Raw genomic sequence first — 14,017 nt, 5'->3', positions numbered from 1 at the left:
CAAATCTACTCTTAACTCCTGTATTCTTTTATTCTGGTTAATGGTACCACTACTCCTCCCCCCTCCCGCCCCAGCTCATCTGCTCCCTTTCCTCTACAGCACTCTTAAAACCTTTAATCAGTTATCAGTATCCCCACCTAGTCTCAATCTTCTTTAATTCATCTCTTAGAATTTTGTACAGTTATTTTTATGAAAACAAAATCGAATATATTAAATCTCCTTAATTGTTCCACAGTCCTATATGAGAAAGTAGAAATTCCTCCACTTGGAATATTAATATTATTAAGCCCTCTCTCTATCCTATTCCTTCCTTGCTGTGGTCTAGGCATATTAGATTGTGTGACGTTCTCCGCATGTGCTGCTCCTTATCTACTCCACTGCTTTTCCATTGAAGAGTTCCTCCAGTTAATCCAGCTGGAACACTTACACCTGTTCTAAATATTCAGCACACATGTCACTTTTCCATGTCACAGGCAGATTACTCCCTCATTTGAGTTCTCAGTGTATGCTGCACATCCTTCTATTCTAGCCTGTATCACCCTGTATTTCCAACTGTGAGCTCTAAGTCTGAAACTGTGTATCCTTCACAAATAGCGAATCAGCTGAAACAAAGCAGATATCCACTGCAAGTTTGCTGAATAAATGAATTCCAATAGAAGCCATTTATAAAATTCCTTTTTAAAATTTGCTTTAGGGGCGCCTGGGTGGCTCAGTCAGTTGAGTGACTGACTTCAGCTCAGGTCATGATCTCACGGTTTGTGAGTTCGAGCCCTGTGTTGGGCTCTGTGCTGATGGCTTGGAGCCTGCTTTGGATTCTGTGTCTCCCTCTCTCTCTGCCCCTCCCCCACTCATGCTCTGTCTCTCTCTGTCTCAGAAATAAATAAACATTAAAAAAAATATTAAAAAAAATAAAATTTGTTTTAGGCAAATTACTTTGTTTTCACAATTCTCTCTAGCATAACATAAAAGTGATGTTTGAAGAACAAAAAACAAAAAGCTACTCTGAATTACATATGGCAATTCCTGACATAATAATCAATTAAGACAATTAAGTCCTCATATTATTACTGGTAAGAATATTTTTATAAGTTAAATTTCCCTGCTAAACCAAATATTAACAAACTACTAAAATACTTTTCAACAGAATTAATTGAACTGACACGTTTCATTTTGTTCTATATTATGTAAGCTAGTGGTAAACTGAGAAGTCTTAAGACAGTTGGAACATAGTGTAAAACAAAGTCAAGAAGAAAACAGAGATTCGCTATTTGCTTGGTGGAGACTTTTTCATTTGGAGTCAAGAAAAATTTTAAAAATCTCTAGAGACAATATGGAGTTTCATGAATGAGGAAAATATACACTTAAAAATGAGAATCACAGCAGTTCTAATCAATAAACCACATTCTATTCTTATTTGACCAAGACGGTAAGTCTTCTGTAATAAAACTGAATGAGTCAGAGATAGTGAAACATGTTACAGTTTTGGGGTATCTTAAAGAAAATGTCATAAATGGTGGTAATTACAAAAATAAGATATAAATAATAGTGTTAAGGGCCTTAGAAACACTGATTAACTGGCTTTTTGGATCTCTCTCTAGGAAATGAACATGGCTGTTTTGAAAGGCAAATTAGAGATCTATCCAGAACACTAGAGATGCTTTCTGGGCTGAAGATATGCTGAAATAGCACATGGTACTCAATTAACATGGCCTTTTAACATTTTTATTTCAAGGTACTATAAATGAAATGTCCAACTATTCCCCAGGGATAGATCGTTGTATAGGTAAGCGGAGAGAATACTAATGAATTAAATTGTGAGAAATCTGGCATCAATTACAAGACATGTGTGGTTTAATAACATAGGAAACTGAGAAGATGACTGCCTAAAGGGACCATAGCAAAGCTCTAGAAGAGAGAGTTTCAAGATATGTTATATGTGATAATTGAATTTCAGTATATGTGCTCCCGAAGTGAGCACGTGATAACTGAATTTCAAAGAAAGTCTACATTTACAGCGAAATACTCCTGAACTTAATAATTTTTAGCAAAAAGCACCTTAAAATTGATTATATTTAGAAGAATGGGCCAAGCTGATGTACATTCTACTGTAAAACTGAAATCAGGTGGAAAAATTAAACTCTAACTGAAATAATTACCTGTGCAATTATATCCATTCAAAAAACTACGAAGAATTGGCTTAGTAGTGTGTTCAAAAACTTCCAATTGAGTTGAAGTTTCATCAAAAACAGCATCAAATACAAATTTGAGATCCTTATTTTGTCTCTTTGTAATATCTCGATTTGCAGTTTTCTTTCCATGGAAAAAACTGATTTCTTCTTGTTTGGGATCAAAAACTAGGATATGCTTATCCACAACATGGACCACTTTATGGAATCCAGCTGCCTTTTCTTTTGTATTTTCAGGACGCACACGAACAACTACTTTCATGTGGTGACACAGGTCTTCCTCGGTGACAGACATTATTGACTATCTTGCTTCTGTTTATGTGAAAGCCTGAATATTTCTCTGTAATTAAAAAGGAAAATAAAGTATTAATATTAATTCTATTATAATATGACTGGAATGTAGCAGTCACTAAAAAAACTATGAATAATTCTATTCTACTCACCTGGTAAATGTTACTGGAAATATGTACATTTAAAAAATACAATGTATATTTCACTCCTTGGTTCAAAACCTTCCAGTCGTTATTTTATTCAGAGTACATGTTTAAGTTCTCTAAATGGTCTTAATTTCCCATTTTATTGATCTTCCCTTTGTTCCCTCCATTCCAGCTAACACACCAGGCACCCCAATATGGTCTTTCCACTAGCCATTCTATTACCAAATGCTTCCCTCAATATCTGCATGACTAAGTCCCTCGCTTCTTTCAAGTCCTTGCTCAAATGTTGCCCTCCTCATGACTTATTAAAACTACCAAACCAATGCCTAATTACTCTTATACAGCTTTTTCCCCCCAAACACTTACCAACTCCAAATAGTATATATTTTTTACCTATTTATTGTATTTGTTGTTTATTTTCTCTCTTCCAGGTAAACTATGCACTCTTTAAAGGCATGCATTTTTTTAAATCTGTTTTGATTATTGATAATGTTCCAAGAGCCTAAAACGGTGCCTGACACATGGTAGACTGTATAACTATTTGATGAATAAACACGTTAGAAAATCTAAAATGTTTTTAATTTTTTTTCTTAGTTTTAACTTTTAGATTCTAGGTTATTTTCTGGATAATTGAGGTTTCCAAATTATTGATCTTTGTTAGTTTATCTTCACTTTTACTATTTAATTTTATGTGAGACAGTCTAGCCAAAATTTTTTTGAAGTTTATCTATTTTGAGAGAGAGAGAACACGCACATGCAAGCACGTAAGCAGGGGAGGAGCAAAAAGAGAGGGAGAGAGAGAATCCTAAGCAGGCGCCATGCTCAGTGCAGAGCCAACATGGGGCTCAACCTCATGAACCATGAGATCGGGACCTGAACCAAGATCAAGAGTCGGATGCTTAACTGACTGAGCCACCCAGGCACTCCAATCAGACAATTTTTAAACCTACCATCACTGACGTACAGTAGACTTATAGAATTACAGAGCAGATTAGGATCTCTGAACACATCATCGTGTATATGCCATCTTTATCACCTTCATGCCTGGGCTAACTAATTGAGGCATCCTTGTAACTATTTTTAAACACAGGGGTTTGTGAAGATACAGGTAGAGAAGAGTCTGGATGTATCAATTTCCACTGCCAACAGGCTTGCAGCCAAGATCACTTTTATTAAAAATAGTTCAAAAGCCAAGACTTTCCCTTCATTACCATGATAATTCTGAGAGATCTTTTCCTGTCCATTCCCATAACCCAAACTAAAATAGTGCTGAAGTTCTTGTGAAAGCCAAAGCTTGGTTTTTGGGCAGCCTAGCTGTGGTTGTATGTGGTTTAACAATAGTGTTTCAGTCTAAGTGGAAGCCCAGGGTCTGACTTATACTTCAGGCAGAGAGATTTATCAGGGTTTTGTGTGTGTGTCATTTAATTTTTTGTTTTGTGATATAATCTGCTCACTCTGACTACTGCGTAGATAACACACTATAAGGAATAGAGACTAGTTAGAACATTTTAGTAATATAAACAGGAGATGATGCTGTCAACTCAGAAGCAGGTAGCGGTCATATTCTGGATGTATTCTGAAGGTAAAGACAATAGATTTTCCTGATAGATGTGCAGTATGAGAGAAAGATAGGATTCAAGAATAACTCCAAAGTTCTTGGCCTGAGTGTTGGAAGATCTAGAAATCTAGAAATGTCAAGGCGGATAGAACCCAAGTTAAAAAAGTACAGTTTGTCCTCAGAGTCCTAATGCTCTTTGAAGCTTTTAATAGTTTTTAGAGTTTCAAATGACACTAAGATTTTGGGGAATCTTTAAATGAAGGACAGGATCATCAACTGTGTTAGATACTGCTAATACATAAAGTACACACTAAGAAGTAACCATGAGATTTAGTAACATGGAAGTCGACTAGAAGAAAAGTTCTAGGGGAAGACGGGACAAAAACCTGATGAGAGAAGACTCAGTGAACACAGGTAATAATAATACAAAAGTGAGCCAAGAAATGGTGTGGGGGAGGGGGAAGGTTAGAAGAAAATATTTTGTTATTTAAAAATTTTTTTCTTTAACATTTATTTATTATTGACAGAGAGACACAAAGCGTGAGCAAGGGAGGGGTAGAGAGAGAGGGAGACACAGAATCCAAAGTAGGCTCCAGACTCTGAGCTGCCAATACAGAGCCCGACGCAGGGCTCAAACTCACAAACTGTGAGATCATGACCTGAGCCGAAGTTGGCTGCCCAACCGAGCCAGCCAGACGCCCCAATATTTTGTTATTTTAAAATGGGATGAATATCAACAATGATAAAACCATACACTTTTGGGAAGAATTCAAAGAAGGCCGAAGTAATCTAAAAGCAGGAGACACTGGACACAGCACTCCCTTTTTAGGACTCTGTCTTTCCCCAAAAATAGAATGCTGAAGAGGGAAGGATGGTCATTTTGATTCCAACAGTCAGGTTCCATCCAGAAGAATTACCTTCTCACTAGCCAAGTTCCACAAAGCACCTATGCCTCACCTCTGTGACCTTGGACAAGTTACTTAACCTCATTGAGTCTCAGGTTTCTCATTTGTATTAAAGAAATAATACCTCATAGTTGTGAAGGCTAAAAGATAAAACAAATATTAAGTGTATTAAGGCATTCAATAAATGTCAATTCGCTTCCCTATCCACCCCCATTTTTGTCTCTTCTTGCCAGAGATATGGTTCATCTTTTTAGTGTTTCCCAATGGGCTTATGATGACCCTTTGGATAGGACAATTCTTCCTTGTTTGGAACTGTTCCATGTATTAGAGAATGTTTAACATTTCTGACCTCTATTATAGGCCAGTAGCCTCCCACATTCCAGGTGACACCAAAAACTGACCTCCATACACATTTCTAAAAGCTCTTAGGAATATTGAATGCTTTGATTTTGACGGATACAATTCCCCTCCCCCCCAATGATAGGTAAAATACACACAAATGAAATGGTTAAATAAGCACAAAACATTAGGTAATTATTTCAAAATAGACCTTAGAATCTCAAGGTTGGATGGGATCTCTTGCTAATGAATTAATTAACGAATCAACTCAATACGTTCACTGTTAGATGTTGGAGCCAGATACCTTAGGTTAAAATTCCAGCTCTACTATTTATTGGCTGTGACAGCAAGTTACGTAACCTCCCTGTGGCTCAGTTTCCTCATCTGTAAAGTGGGACTAATAATAATGCCTACCTCACAGAGCTGTTGTGAGGAACTTAGAACAATGCCTGGCACACGGTAGGTACTACAAGTGTTTGCCACCATTGCTATTATTATTATTATTATTATAATATACAGTGCAGTGAGAGAAAGTGGTATTAGTAAAATAGTGACACAAATATGTAAAGGTATAACTATGACAAGTACTGTAAGGTAAATAAAGTTAATAGTGCTACGTAAGACTATCATGGGGGGCTCAAATAGTTAGAAAGCTTCCTAGAGGAAGTGACAGGAGCGGAGAGTTGAAGGATGCATAGTTATTAACCAGGTAAAAAAAAAAAAAAGCATTTCATGAAGGAAAACTAGTTACACATTAAATAAATATGAGCTAGGCATTTTCCTGGGTCTCAGGACAGACGGCAGGAGTGTATGTGTGGGCTCCTATTTTAGATGGGGCAGTTGAGAAAAGCTTGTCTAGTGGAGTGTCTTTTTACAGAAACTGAAGAGGAGTGGCTCTCTGGGACAAGAGTATCTTAGGCAGCAAGTCTGAAGGCCTGTGGTAAGAAAGAGCTTGTGGTGAAGACATAACTGATTTAAGCATGGTCAATCTGCTTAAATCTCATTTCTTTTAGCTGTTTCGTTTTAGCTAATTGCAACTTTACAGTATATAAAGAAATACTCAACTTAGCTTTACCCAGTCCTAAGGCAGCTGGAGAGAACGAAAGGAAACAGAGTGGGTTGCATTAAGAAGCTATAACTAGATAAGAGTGGGGCCAGATTTGGAAAATCTTAAGTACAGGCTATCAAGTTTAGATTTAATTTTGCGGTTTACTGTAAACTGCTGAAGGTATTTTAGAAGGCAAATGATCTTACTCAAGGAATACATCAAGTAGAAATACTGACAAATATCTAAAGGGGTTTAAGAAGTATAAACTCAAATACAACTTTGTTTTACAACTTGTTATAGATTTTAAGAAAGACATTGATCTTAACTTCTAAAGTATCACACATTTCTCCAATTTTTCAAAACAAAGGAGTGACTATAATTTTCTTAATAAAACCCCCAAGGTCAACAGAATCACCAAAATGTAAACAATTAGTCCATGTTCAAATACACTGATGTCTTGGGGAAGCCTGGGTAGCTCAGGTGGTTAAGCATCCAACTCTTGGTTTCAGCTCAGGTCATGATCTCACAGTTCAAGAGACCCCTGCGTTGCGCTCTGTGTATGGCTCGGAGCCTGCTTGGGATTCTCTTTCCTTCTCTCTCTGCCCCTCCCCCACTGAAGGACACACACGTGTGCACTTGCTCTCTTTCTCTCTCAAAATAAATACATTAACTTAAAAAATGAAGTTTTTCCTACATTAATGCATGATGCCAGTTTTCTTTCCTGACATGGCCAACTAAAAGAGATGGGCATCTAGTTGATTCTGAATAAAGGCACACAGAAAGCAAATTCTTTGACCATGTTGACCAAGAAGCAACAAAAGAAAAGCCTAGATATTGCTATCTGTGTAATAATGTGTTGATTCAAACATTCTTTTCAGATGACTGTTCAGAAGATAGAATCACAATTTCTGATTAATTCTGTCATATCTACTCCTAATTATATTTGTTTAATAGAACCAAGAGTAAGCTGCTAGAATTTCATTGATGGGACTAAAACATTAAAGATAAATACTTCCAACACCACTGTTCATTATAATAAAAAGGTATTTGTTTAGTCTTGAGAAAGTAGAATATAAATGAGAATAATGAAGAGGCTTCAGTTGCTAATCTATAAAGTGATAGGATTGGTGAAAGGATAAAGTCCTTTTCTAGCTCTAATATTTTATTATTACATGTGATTGGAAAAGGGTATAAGAAAGTGACAAGAAATAATAGCTAATGGGACTGTATGTTTTTACCATTATGTCCCTAATCTCTTGTAGTGAGCCTAGTCAATAGCATGTTCTCAAATATTTGATTAATGAGTAAATTAATAAATTATAAAAAGCAGACACAGAATCCAAGAGAGTAACTCACTCATTTAGAATAGAGGCAAACATACAATATATTTCTCTGAAAGAATCAACATATTATAGTAAGTATGACTGGCAGTAATAGGCAGTTACAATGAGGATTCTGAGGCATCAAAAAAAAAAAAATTACATACTGTACCCAGTTTCTTGTTTACAAAATTAGGAAAATGGGAAGATCATCTTTTATATGAATTATTGAGGGTGGTTAAGACACCATGCCATGTTATACTTAACAAGGGTAACATTCAATTTTCTGGGACATTCACTTATATAAAAAAAGCTCATTCCTCTGCTACATTTAATGAAGAGGTGTTAAAATCTAATTCTCTACACCAGCTGCAAGATAATATAAACCAAGTTGAAGAGGCAAATTCTTAACTTACAAGCCACTCCTGTTCACCCAAGAAAAAAATATAAACCAAATAAGTTAGACTCACCCCCAGTTATATGCAAGTAAATAATAAATTTTATTTAATTCATTGATTGCATGCACTGATGTCTTCTTCAAGAGCAATCAGATCATGTTATGTATCTCATGTCATTCCCCAGCTCCAAACTCTCCAATGACTTCCCAGCATCAGAATAAAATGTAAACTCCTTAGCATGTCTTGTAGGTTCTATATCTGGCCCTGTCTACCTCTTCAACCCCTTCTTTAAATGTTATCCTCCTCCTTGATTACTCTGCTCCAGTCACACTGTCCTAAATGTTCCTAAAATACTCAGTCTTATTCTAACCTCATAACCTTGCACTTTCTCTTCTTTTCCTGGAAGCCTCTACCTTCAGACACTTGCAAATCTTAATCTCTCAGTTCGTTATTCTGGTCTCTGTTCAAATAGCACTACACAGAGGCTTTCCCTAAAGATTCCATTCAAAATAGTGTCACCTTGCCTTTTCCTCTTTAATCTCTTAAGGGCTTTATTTTTCTTCTTAGCATCTAGATTAACTGGAAAATATTATTTGGTTACATATTTACTGCTTGTTTCCTCTTTAGAATATAAGCACTATGAGACTATGGGCTTCATTTGTACCCTAGAAACTTGAACAGGGCTTGTTCAATATTTACGACTCAAAACACACTTGTTCAATAGATGAATGAATGAACTAATGCAGCTTTTCAAAATATATGTGCAAAAAAATAAGTGCAGAATAGCAGACTTGGCATGTAACCATTTGAATTTTTAAAAACATACATATTTGTATATGCATGGGCTGTCTCAGGAAGACAACACAAGGAATTGGTAACACCAGTTGCCCCATGGTGGGGAAATATGAAGGTCTGGGTGACAGGCAGGCTTACTTTCTACTGTATATTCTTTTGTAGAATTTGGATTTTAAACAAGACTAGTTATTTTTATTTCAAAAAACAAACCAAAGGAGAAACTATTAAAATTTACTTTAAGCACAATCTTCCATTTAATAACATTGTATTTATGGAATATTTTCTATTGAGCTCTTAGTATACACATAGAAATTGCTAAGCAACTTACATACTTCTCATTTAATCCCCATAACAATCTTATAATATAGGAATTATTATCATAGGAAAAATATAATATAGAGAGATCAAGTTAACTGGCTAAAGTTAACTTGGAAGCACAAGACATGAGATTTGAACTCAGACTAACTGGATATGAAGTCAAAGTATTTAAATCACTACTCTTTCAGATGTAAATATTTAATCTCTAGAAATTTTCTTAGAGAGAATAAAAATATATATTTGCCTATTTTTGATAGAAACCTCAGGGCCTAGCGTAGGAGCTCTTGAATGAATACTGAAATAAAACCAAAAGTGTATGATTTCTTTCTGCTTATGGGATATCCAACAGCATCTATTCTCAGCAAATATACTATTGAGAACTCTTAAATTAGATCAGTAAAGTGATAACTACTATTAATGAACAATGATTATCATTTGAACATGTTATGTATGTCAGACATACATATGGTATGGTAAACATTTAATATTCATCATCTTATTCAATCCTTAAAATAATCATATAAGGCATACTCTACAATAGTCTCCATTTTACAAAAACAGAGACTTAATTTAGGACAAGTAATTTTTCCAAGATGACATAGCTAGTAAATGAGAAGCCAGAATGTAGACTCATGTCTAAATCCAAAGCCCATGTCCCTAATGATACACTCTACTGGAATAACAACAGAACATTTTCAAACAAAGGAACAGAAATGTTGCTCAAATTATCTTGAGTGTGGAGTTATACAGTTATAAATGATTTCTTATATTCAAACTCAAATCTGAATTAGATTCAGGTTCAACAAACATTTTTTAGGAGCAGGAACTATCCTCCACAATATCATTTATAGTCTCTATGCAGCTTACACCTCTCTGGAAATAACTTTAGTGTTAGAGCCAGTGCGTCTACTAACTTAAAAACATCAGGGAGGAACAAAAATTTCAAATGGAGTTTAAGGGTGGCACTAATATCTGGGCTATTTTTTCCTCCTAGATTTCATGGAGTTACCATAAAAGTGACTTTATTGTGTACTTTAATTGATTCAGGCTATCAATGGATATTGACAAGATGCACTTTTAAAGTGAAAATTTTATGTACTTCTATATACTTGCTCAGTAACAGATTAATTACTACCGTTAAAGGCAGATAATCTTTGTTTACTGAAAAAGTCAATTCTTACAATGTAACAGAAACTTATTAACAAGCACTATCTATTCTTTGGATGTGATATTCTCTAGCACCAAAGTTCATAAATACTTCCCAGAGGGCCTGAATGTAGTGGAATAACACTACCAACTAAACCCTGTAGAATGCTTAACACAGTCTACTCCTTAGCTCATAGTAAATAACCTAAAGTATATATTATACAAAATTATTCAATTCTGGACAAATAAACTCTTTTCATAAACAGCAGTTAGCCTTGATCTCTCTGTAACTGAATGCCTAGTAAGCTGCTAAAAGTCTTGCATAAACTAAGAACAGAGGGTAAAAGGAGTTCTTATTCATTTGCAAAGCACTTTGCCAAGTGGTATCGCTTCCATACCTCATCTGATTCTTGGCAATCCCGTTACACAGTGCTGGCAGGTCTTATCTTGACGCTACAACTGAGACTCAGAGGAGATTCCCGACTGACCTTTGCCAAGTTAACACTAGGACCTTGCAGGACAAAAAGTTTGTAAGTTGGAAAACCAAAAATCCTTATTACATAGATAAGCTCAGAGTTACATTTACAACTGTATCTTAAACAAAACATTCTGAATTTGGAGTCCGGAACGAACTTTACACTGTAAGGTGCAAGGCAATTAAAGTGCTCTGCCAGTCTAGGGAAAGAGCCAGGATGCCCTTTAAAACTTCCGACTTTCTCAGAATTTAAGGCAGGAGATTTCTGCCCTTCCTGTGGAGCAGTGAAGGGCTCCCGATCAGGTAGAGCCCTGTTCTAGCTGGGACTCGAGTTCCTCTTCCTTTCACTTTCTCCCCGGGGACGCTAACTACCCGCCCCCTACCCCCACCTCCCCTACCCCCCCACCCCCCACTCAATCCTTCGGCGTTTGTCAACAAGCCCATCCCGTCTTCTCCTCAGGCGGCCGCAGGAGCCTTCCGTTTCCAGCGAGACAGGCCATCAAAAGAAGGGTTCCCGAGAGGAGAAGTTTCTCCTCACGTGCCTCTCACTCACCTCTAGTCCACCAAAGGTTACCGCGACACTTCACTTCGATGTCCGCCTCACCGCGATTCAAACTCGGCAACAAGATTCAAACCCAATCCCTCTTTTCCAGCACCTCGTTTCATTGGCTGCCGACTTCGTGACGCAATCACGTCGGACGTTGCCGTGGCGCGTGGTAGCTTGGCGCCAGTAGTCTCAGCCGCGCGGCTCTGTGGAACCGGCCATGCTGCGCGTCGCCAGGGCAACGGGCACGGCTGTTTCCGGAGGCGTTGGCCGAGGTGGGCGGGGCTAGACCGCAGCTGCAGGTGGGAGGTAGCCACCTGGGATCCTCAGACCACTTCAAGAGCCGCGGGCGCAGGGCCCGGTCCTTGGGTTCAGGGTGTGAGTGAGACGGGAGCGGGCAGGGGTTGGCTTGTGCAGTCTGCTGGGGGAGAGGCGGAGCCTGTTGGGTGTGGGTTAATGGATTGTGAACGTTTATCTTTTTTTCTCTATTGAGTAGTGAGGCCTCCAAGGCACAGGTCCCATGCTCTGGAAGGTGTAGGGACCTGTTCCTTTCAGCCACTTTCACTTAAACCGAACTGGGGTCAATTCGCGTCAATTAATTGAAAGTCCAGAGCTTTAGGTTTAAGGCCCTAGGCTTTATTTCTCAGGACTCCCAGGCCTACTCCCTTTATTGCTGACTGAAACTATTTGGTGTTTTTGACATTCCTTTCGGATGAGGACTTTACAAAATAAATTCATTTAAATTTATTGGCTTAGTTCATTTTTGGATGCAGTGTTTTTTAAAGTCCTAGATTGTAGATATTATTTCAAAATGTACGGTTTAAAAAGAAAAAAAAATACCAGAAAAAAAGGGAAATATGTTTGCTAAGATAAGTCCATTTTATTTGTCAGGATGTTTTTAATAGTATGATCTGAATGTCATTGTTATTCTTTATATTAACATTATTGTATCCATTCTGCAATTACTGATTGTAGACTTTAGGGACATAATAGCATAAATAAAAATTCCCTGCCTTCTTGGAGCTTATATTCTTATATGGAGCTTATCACCATAATAAATAGGATGGCACAACACATTGCAGAATATTATAAGTGAAACAATTATGAAAACTTCTACATTATGGACACTTATTTCCTTTTGAAGAAAATCAGAAGCACAGTGTATTGTATACGATGCATGTTATATGATTGTTTCTGAACTCTGGATAGTGCATCAATAAAGATATTAATTGCTGGCTATATTACATATATGTTAGCTAACGCAATAGTTACTTGTGTGGTGCTGGGTTTGGTAATAAAATTGAGAAGTCTTTTTATTTTATTTCAAATATGTACTCACTGTATAGTACTTGATGTATACTTGATGTCCCAGGCATTTTGTTAACTCTATATGTTATTTTATTTCACTCTCAAAATAGCCCATGAGATACAGGCACAATTTATTTTACTTAAAAAACAAAAACAAAAACAAGTTTTCAGAAGATCCCTAAAGGAAATTTAACTGTACAAACCAGCCAATTCAGAAATGAGGCATTTGTCTCAGAAATAATTTCTAGGTTAAGTGATCTTAAGATACTTAATCTATTCTGAAAATAGGTATTTTAAAACCAATTTCTTGTAAAATTGCATTCATTATTGGTGAATAAAAAGTGTTTTAGATTTCATTTATTTCGACACCACATTATAAGCCTTGCTAACAGGTGTTTCCACACCTAATCTAAGTGCTTATTTTACATTTAACTTTAAATTCTGCCTTACAGTTGCCATTTAGCACATTTAGATGATGAGGTCTATATTCTTAAAGTATTGTGTAGTCAAAGCAAAGAAACTTTAATGTTACAATAAATGCCATCACTCTGCCAGTTGGCTTCTGTTTGGCAAGACATCAAGAAATAAAACAAAGTATGAGACTAGTGTATTTTGTAACGAAATGAAGGAAAAAGAACCGAAACCATAAAAACATAGGACTAAAGGAGACAGAAATTCCCACCTTTTGTTAGAAATTGGGAGTATAATGTGTTACAATAGAACACGGAAATTTAACAGAGGCTCATAGTAAACGGAATAGAGTGGAGTTAAGAATAAAATGGAGTTAGGTTTAAAGTTGATTCAGACATTAAAAAAAAAAAAAGTAAAAGTAAATTTAAACCTGGCAGTGGTAGGTTCTTATTTCCGCCCCCTCTTCAGGAACGCTATTTGAACCCCCTCGCGCCTGCAGGACCCTTTGTCAGCTGGGGCCTGAAAAGAGCGGAACGAAAGGCGGACGGTTTTCGGTTGCTGGGGCGGACGTGGATCCGATCTGTCCGTCCTTGCAAGTTTCCCCCAAGGCTGGGACCTAGACGTGCGCCAACTCGTGTTCTCTGGCACCGTAGTAGTGGTCGTCGCTGGCCCGAGTTAGAAGCCAACAGTGAATTCTTCGTGCCTCAGGTGAGGAGAAGGTGGCCGAGTCCCGGGAGCTCTCTTGGAGCTCACCCCAAGCCTTTGGGGGAACTTCCAGAGGTCGCTGAATTCGCCCAGGACAAAAGGAAACACGCCCCTGCTCCCGCTTT

At 37.2% G+C, this 14,017-nt stretch overlaps 2 protein-coding genes across 9 annotated transcripts in view; one reads left to right on the top strand and one right to left on the bottom strand.

Annotated features, from left to right (window-relative positions):
* Positions 1 to 11,613, bottom strand: part of KIF18A (kinesin family member 18A) — a 79,565-nt gene extending 67,952 nt beyond the window's left edge. For 2 of the 3 annotated variants that reach the window (XR_008290416.1, XM_015066893.3), the window contains exons 1-3: positions 11,478 to 11,613; positions 10,848 to 10,960; positions 2,157 to 2,526 (exon numbers count right to left, since the gene is read on the bottom strand). Coding sequence is in view for 2 of the 3 variants with exons in the window: in XM_015066893.3 (XP_014922379.2) it covers positions 2,157 to 2,481 (325 nt within the window). In the remaining variant the exon portion in view is untranslated. The remainder of the gene's footprint in view (positions 1 to 2,156; positions 2,527 to 10,847; positions 10,961 to 11,477) is intronic. The other variant, XM_053203353.1, reaches the window with a different exon arrangement.
* Positions 11,614 to 11,717: 104 nt separating this feature from the next.
* Positions 11,718 to 14,017, top strand: part of METTL15 (methyltransferase like 15) — a 215,244-nt gene continuing 212,944 nt past the window's right edge. For 4 of the 6 annotated variants that reach the window (XM_053203357.1, XM_053203356.1, XM_015066894.3 and 1 more), the window contains exons 1-2: positions 11,718 to 11,846; positions 13,687 to 13,895. The gene's annotated coding sequence lies outside the window, so the exon portion shown is untranslated. The other 2 variants (XM_027072953.2, XM_053203355.1) reach the window with 2 other exon arrangements.

Source organism: Acinonyx jubatus, chromosome D1, assembly GCF_027475565.1.
Source record: "Acinonyx jubatus isolate Ajub_Pintada_27869175 chromosome D1, VMU_Ajub_asm_v1.0, whole genome shotgun sequence".
NCBI classification, from domain to species: Eukaryota; Metazoa; Chordata; class Mammalia; order Carnivora; family Felidae; genus Acinonyx; species Acinonyx jubatus.
Note: the sequence above shows the minus strand (reverse complement) of the source record. Positions and strands in the feature narration are given on the sequence as shown.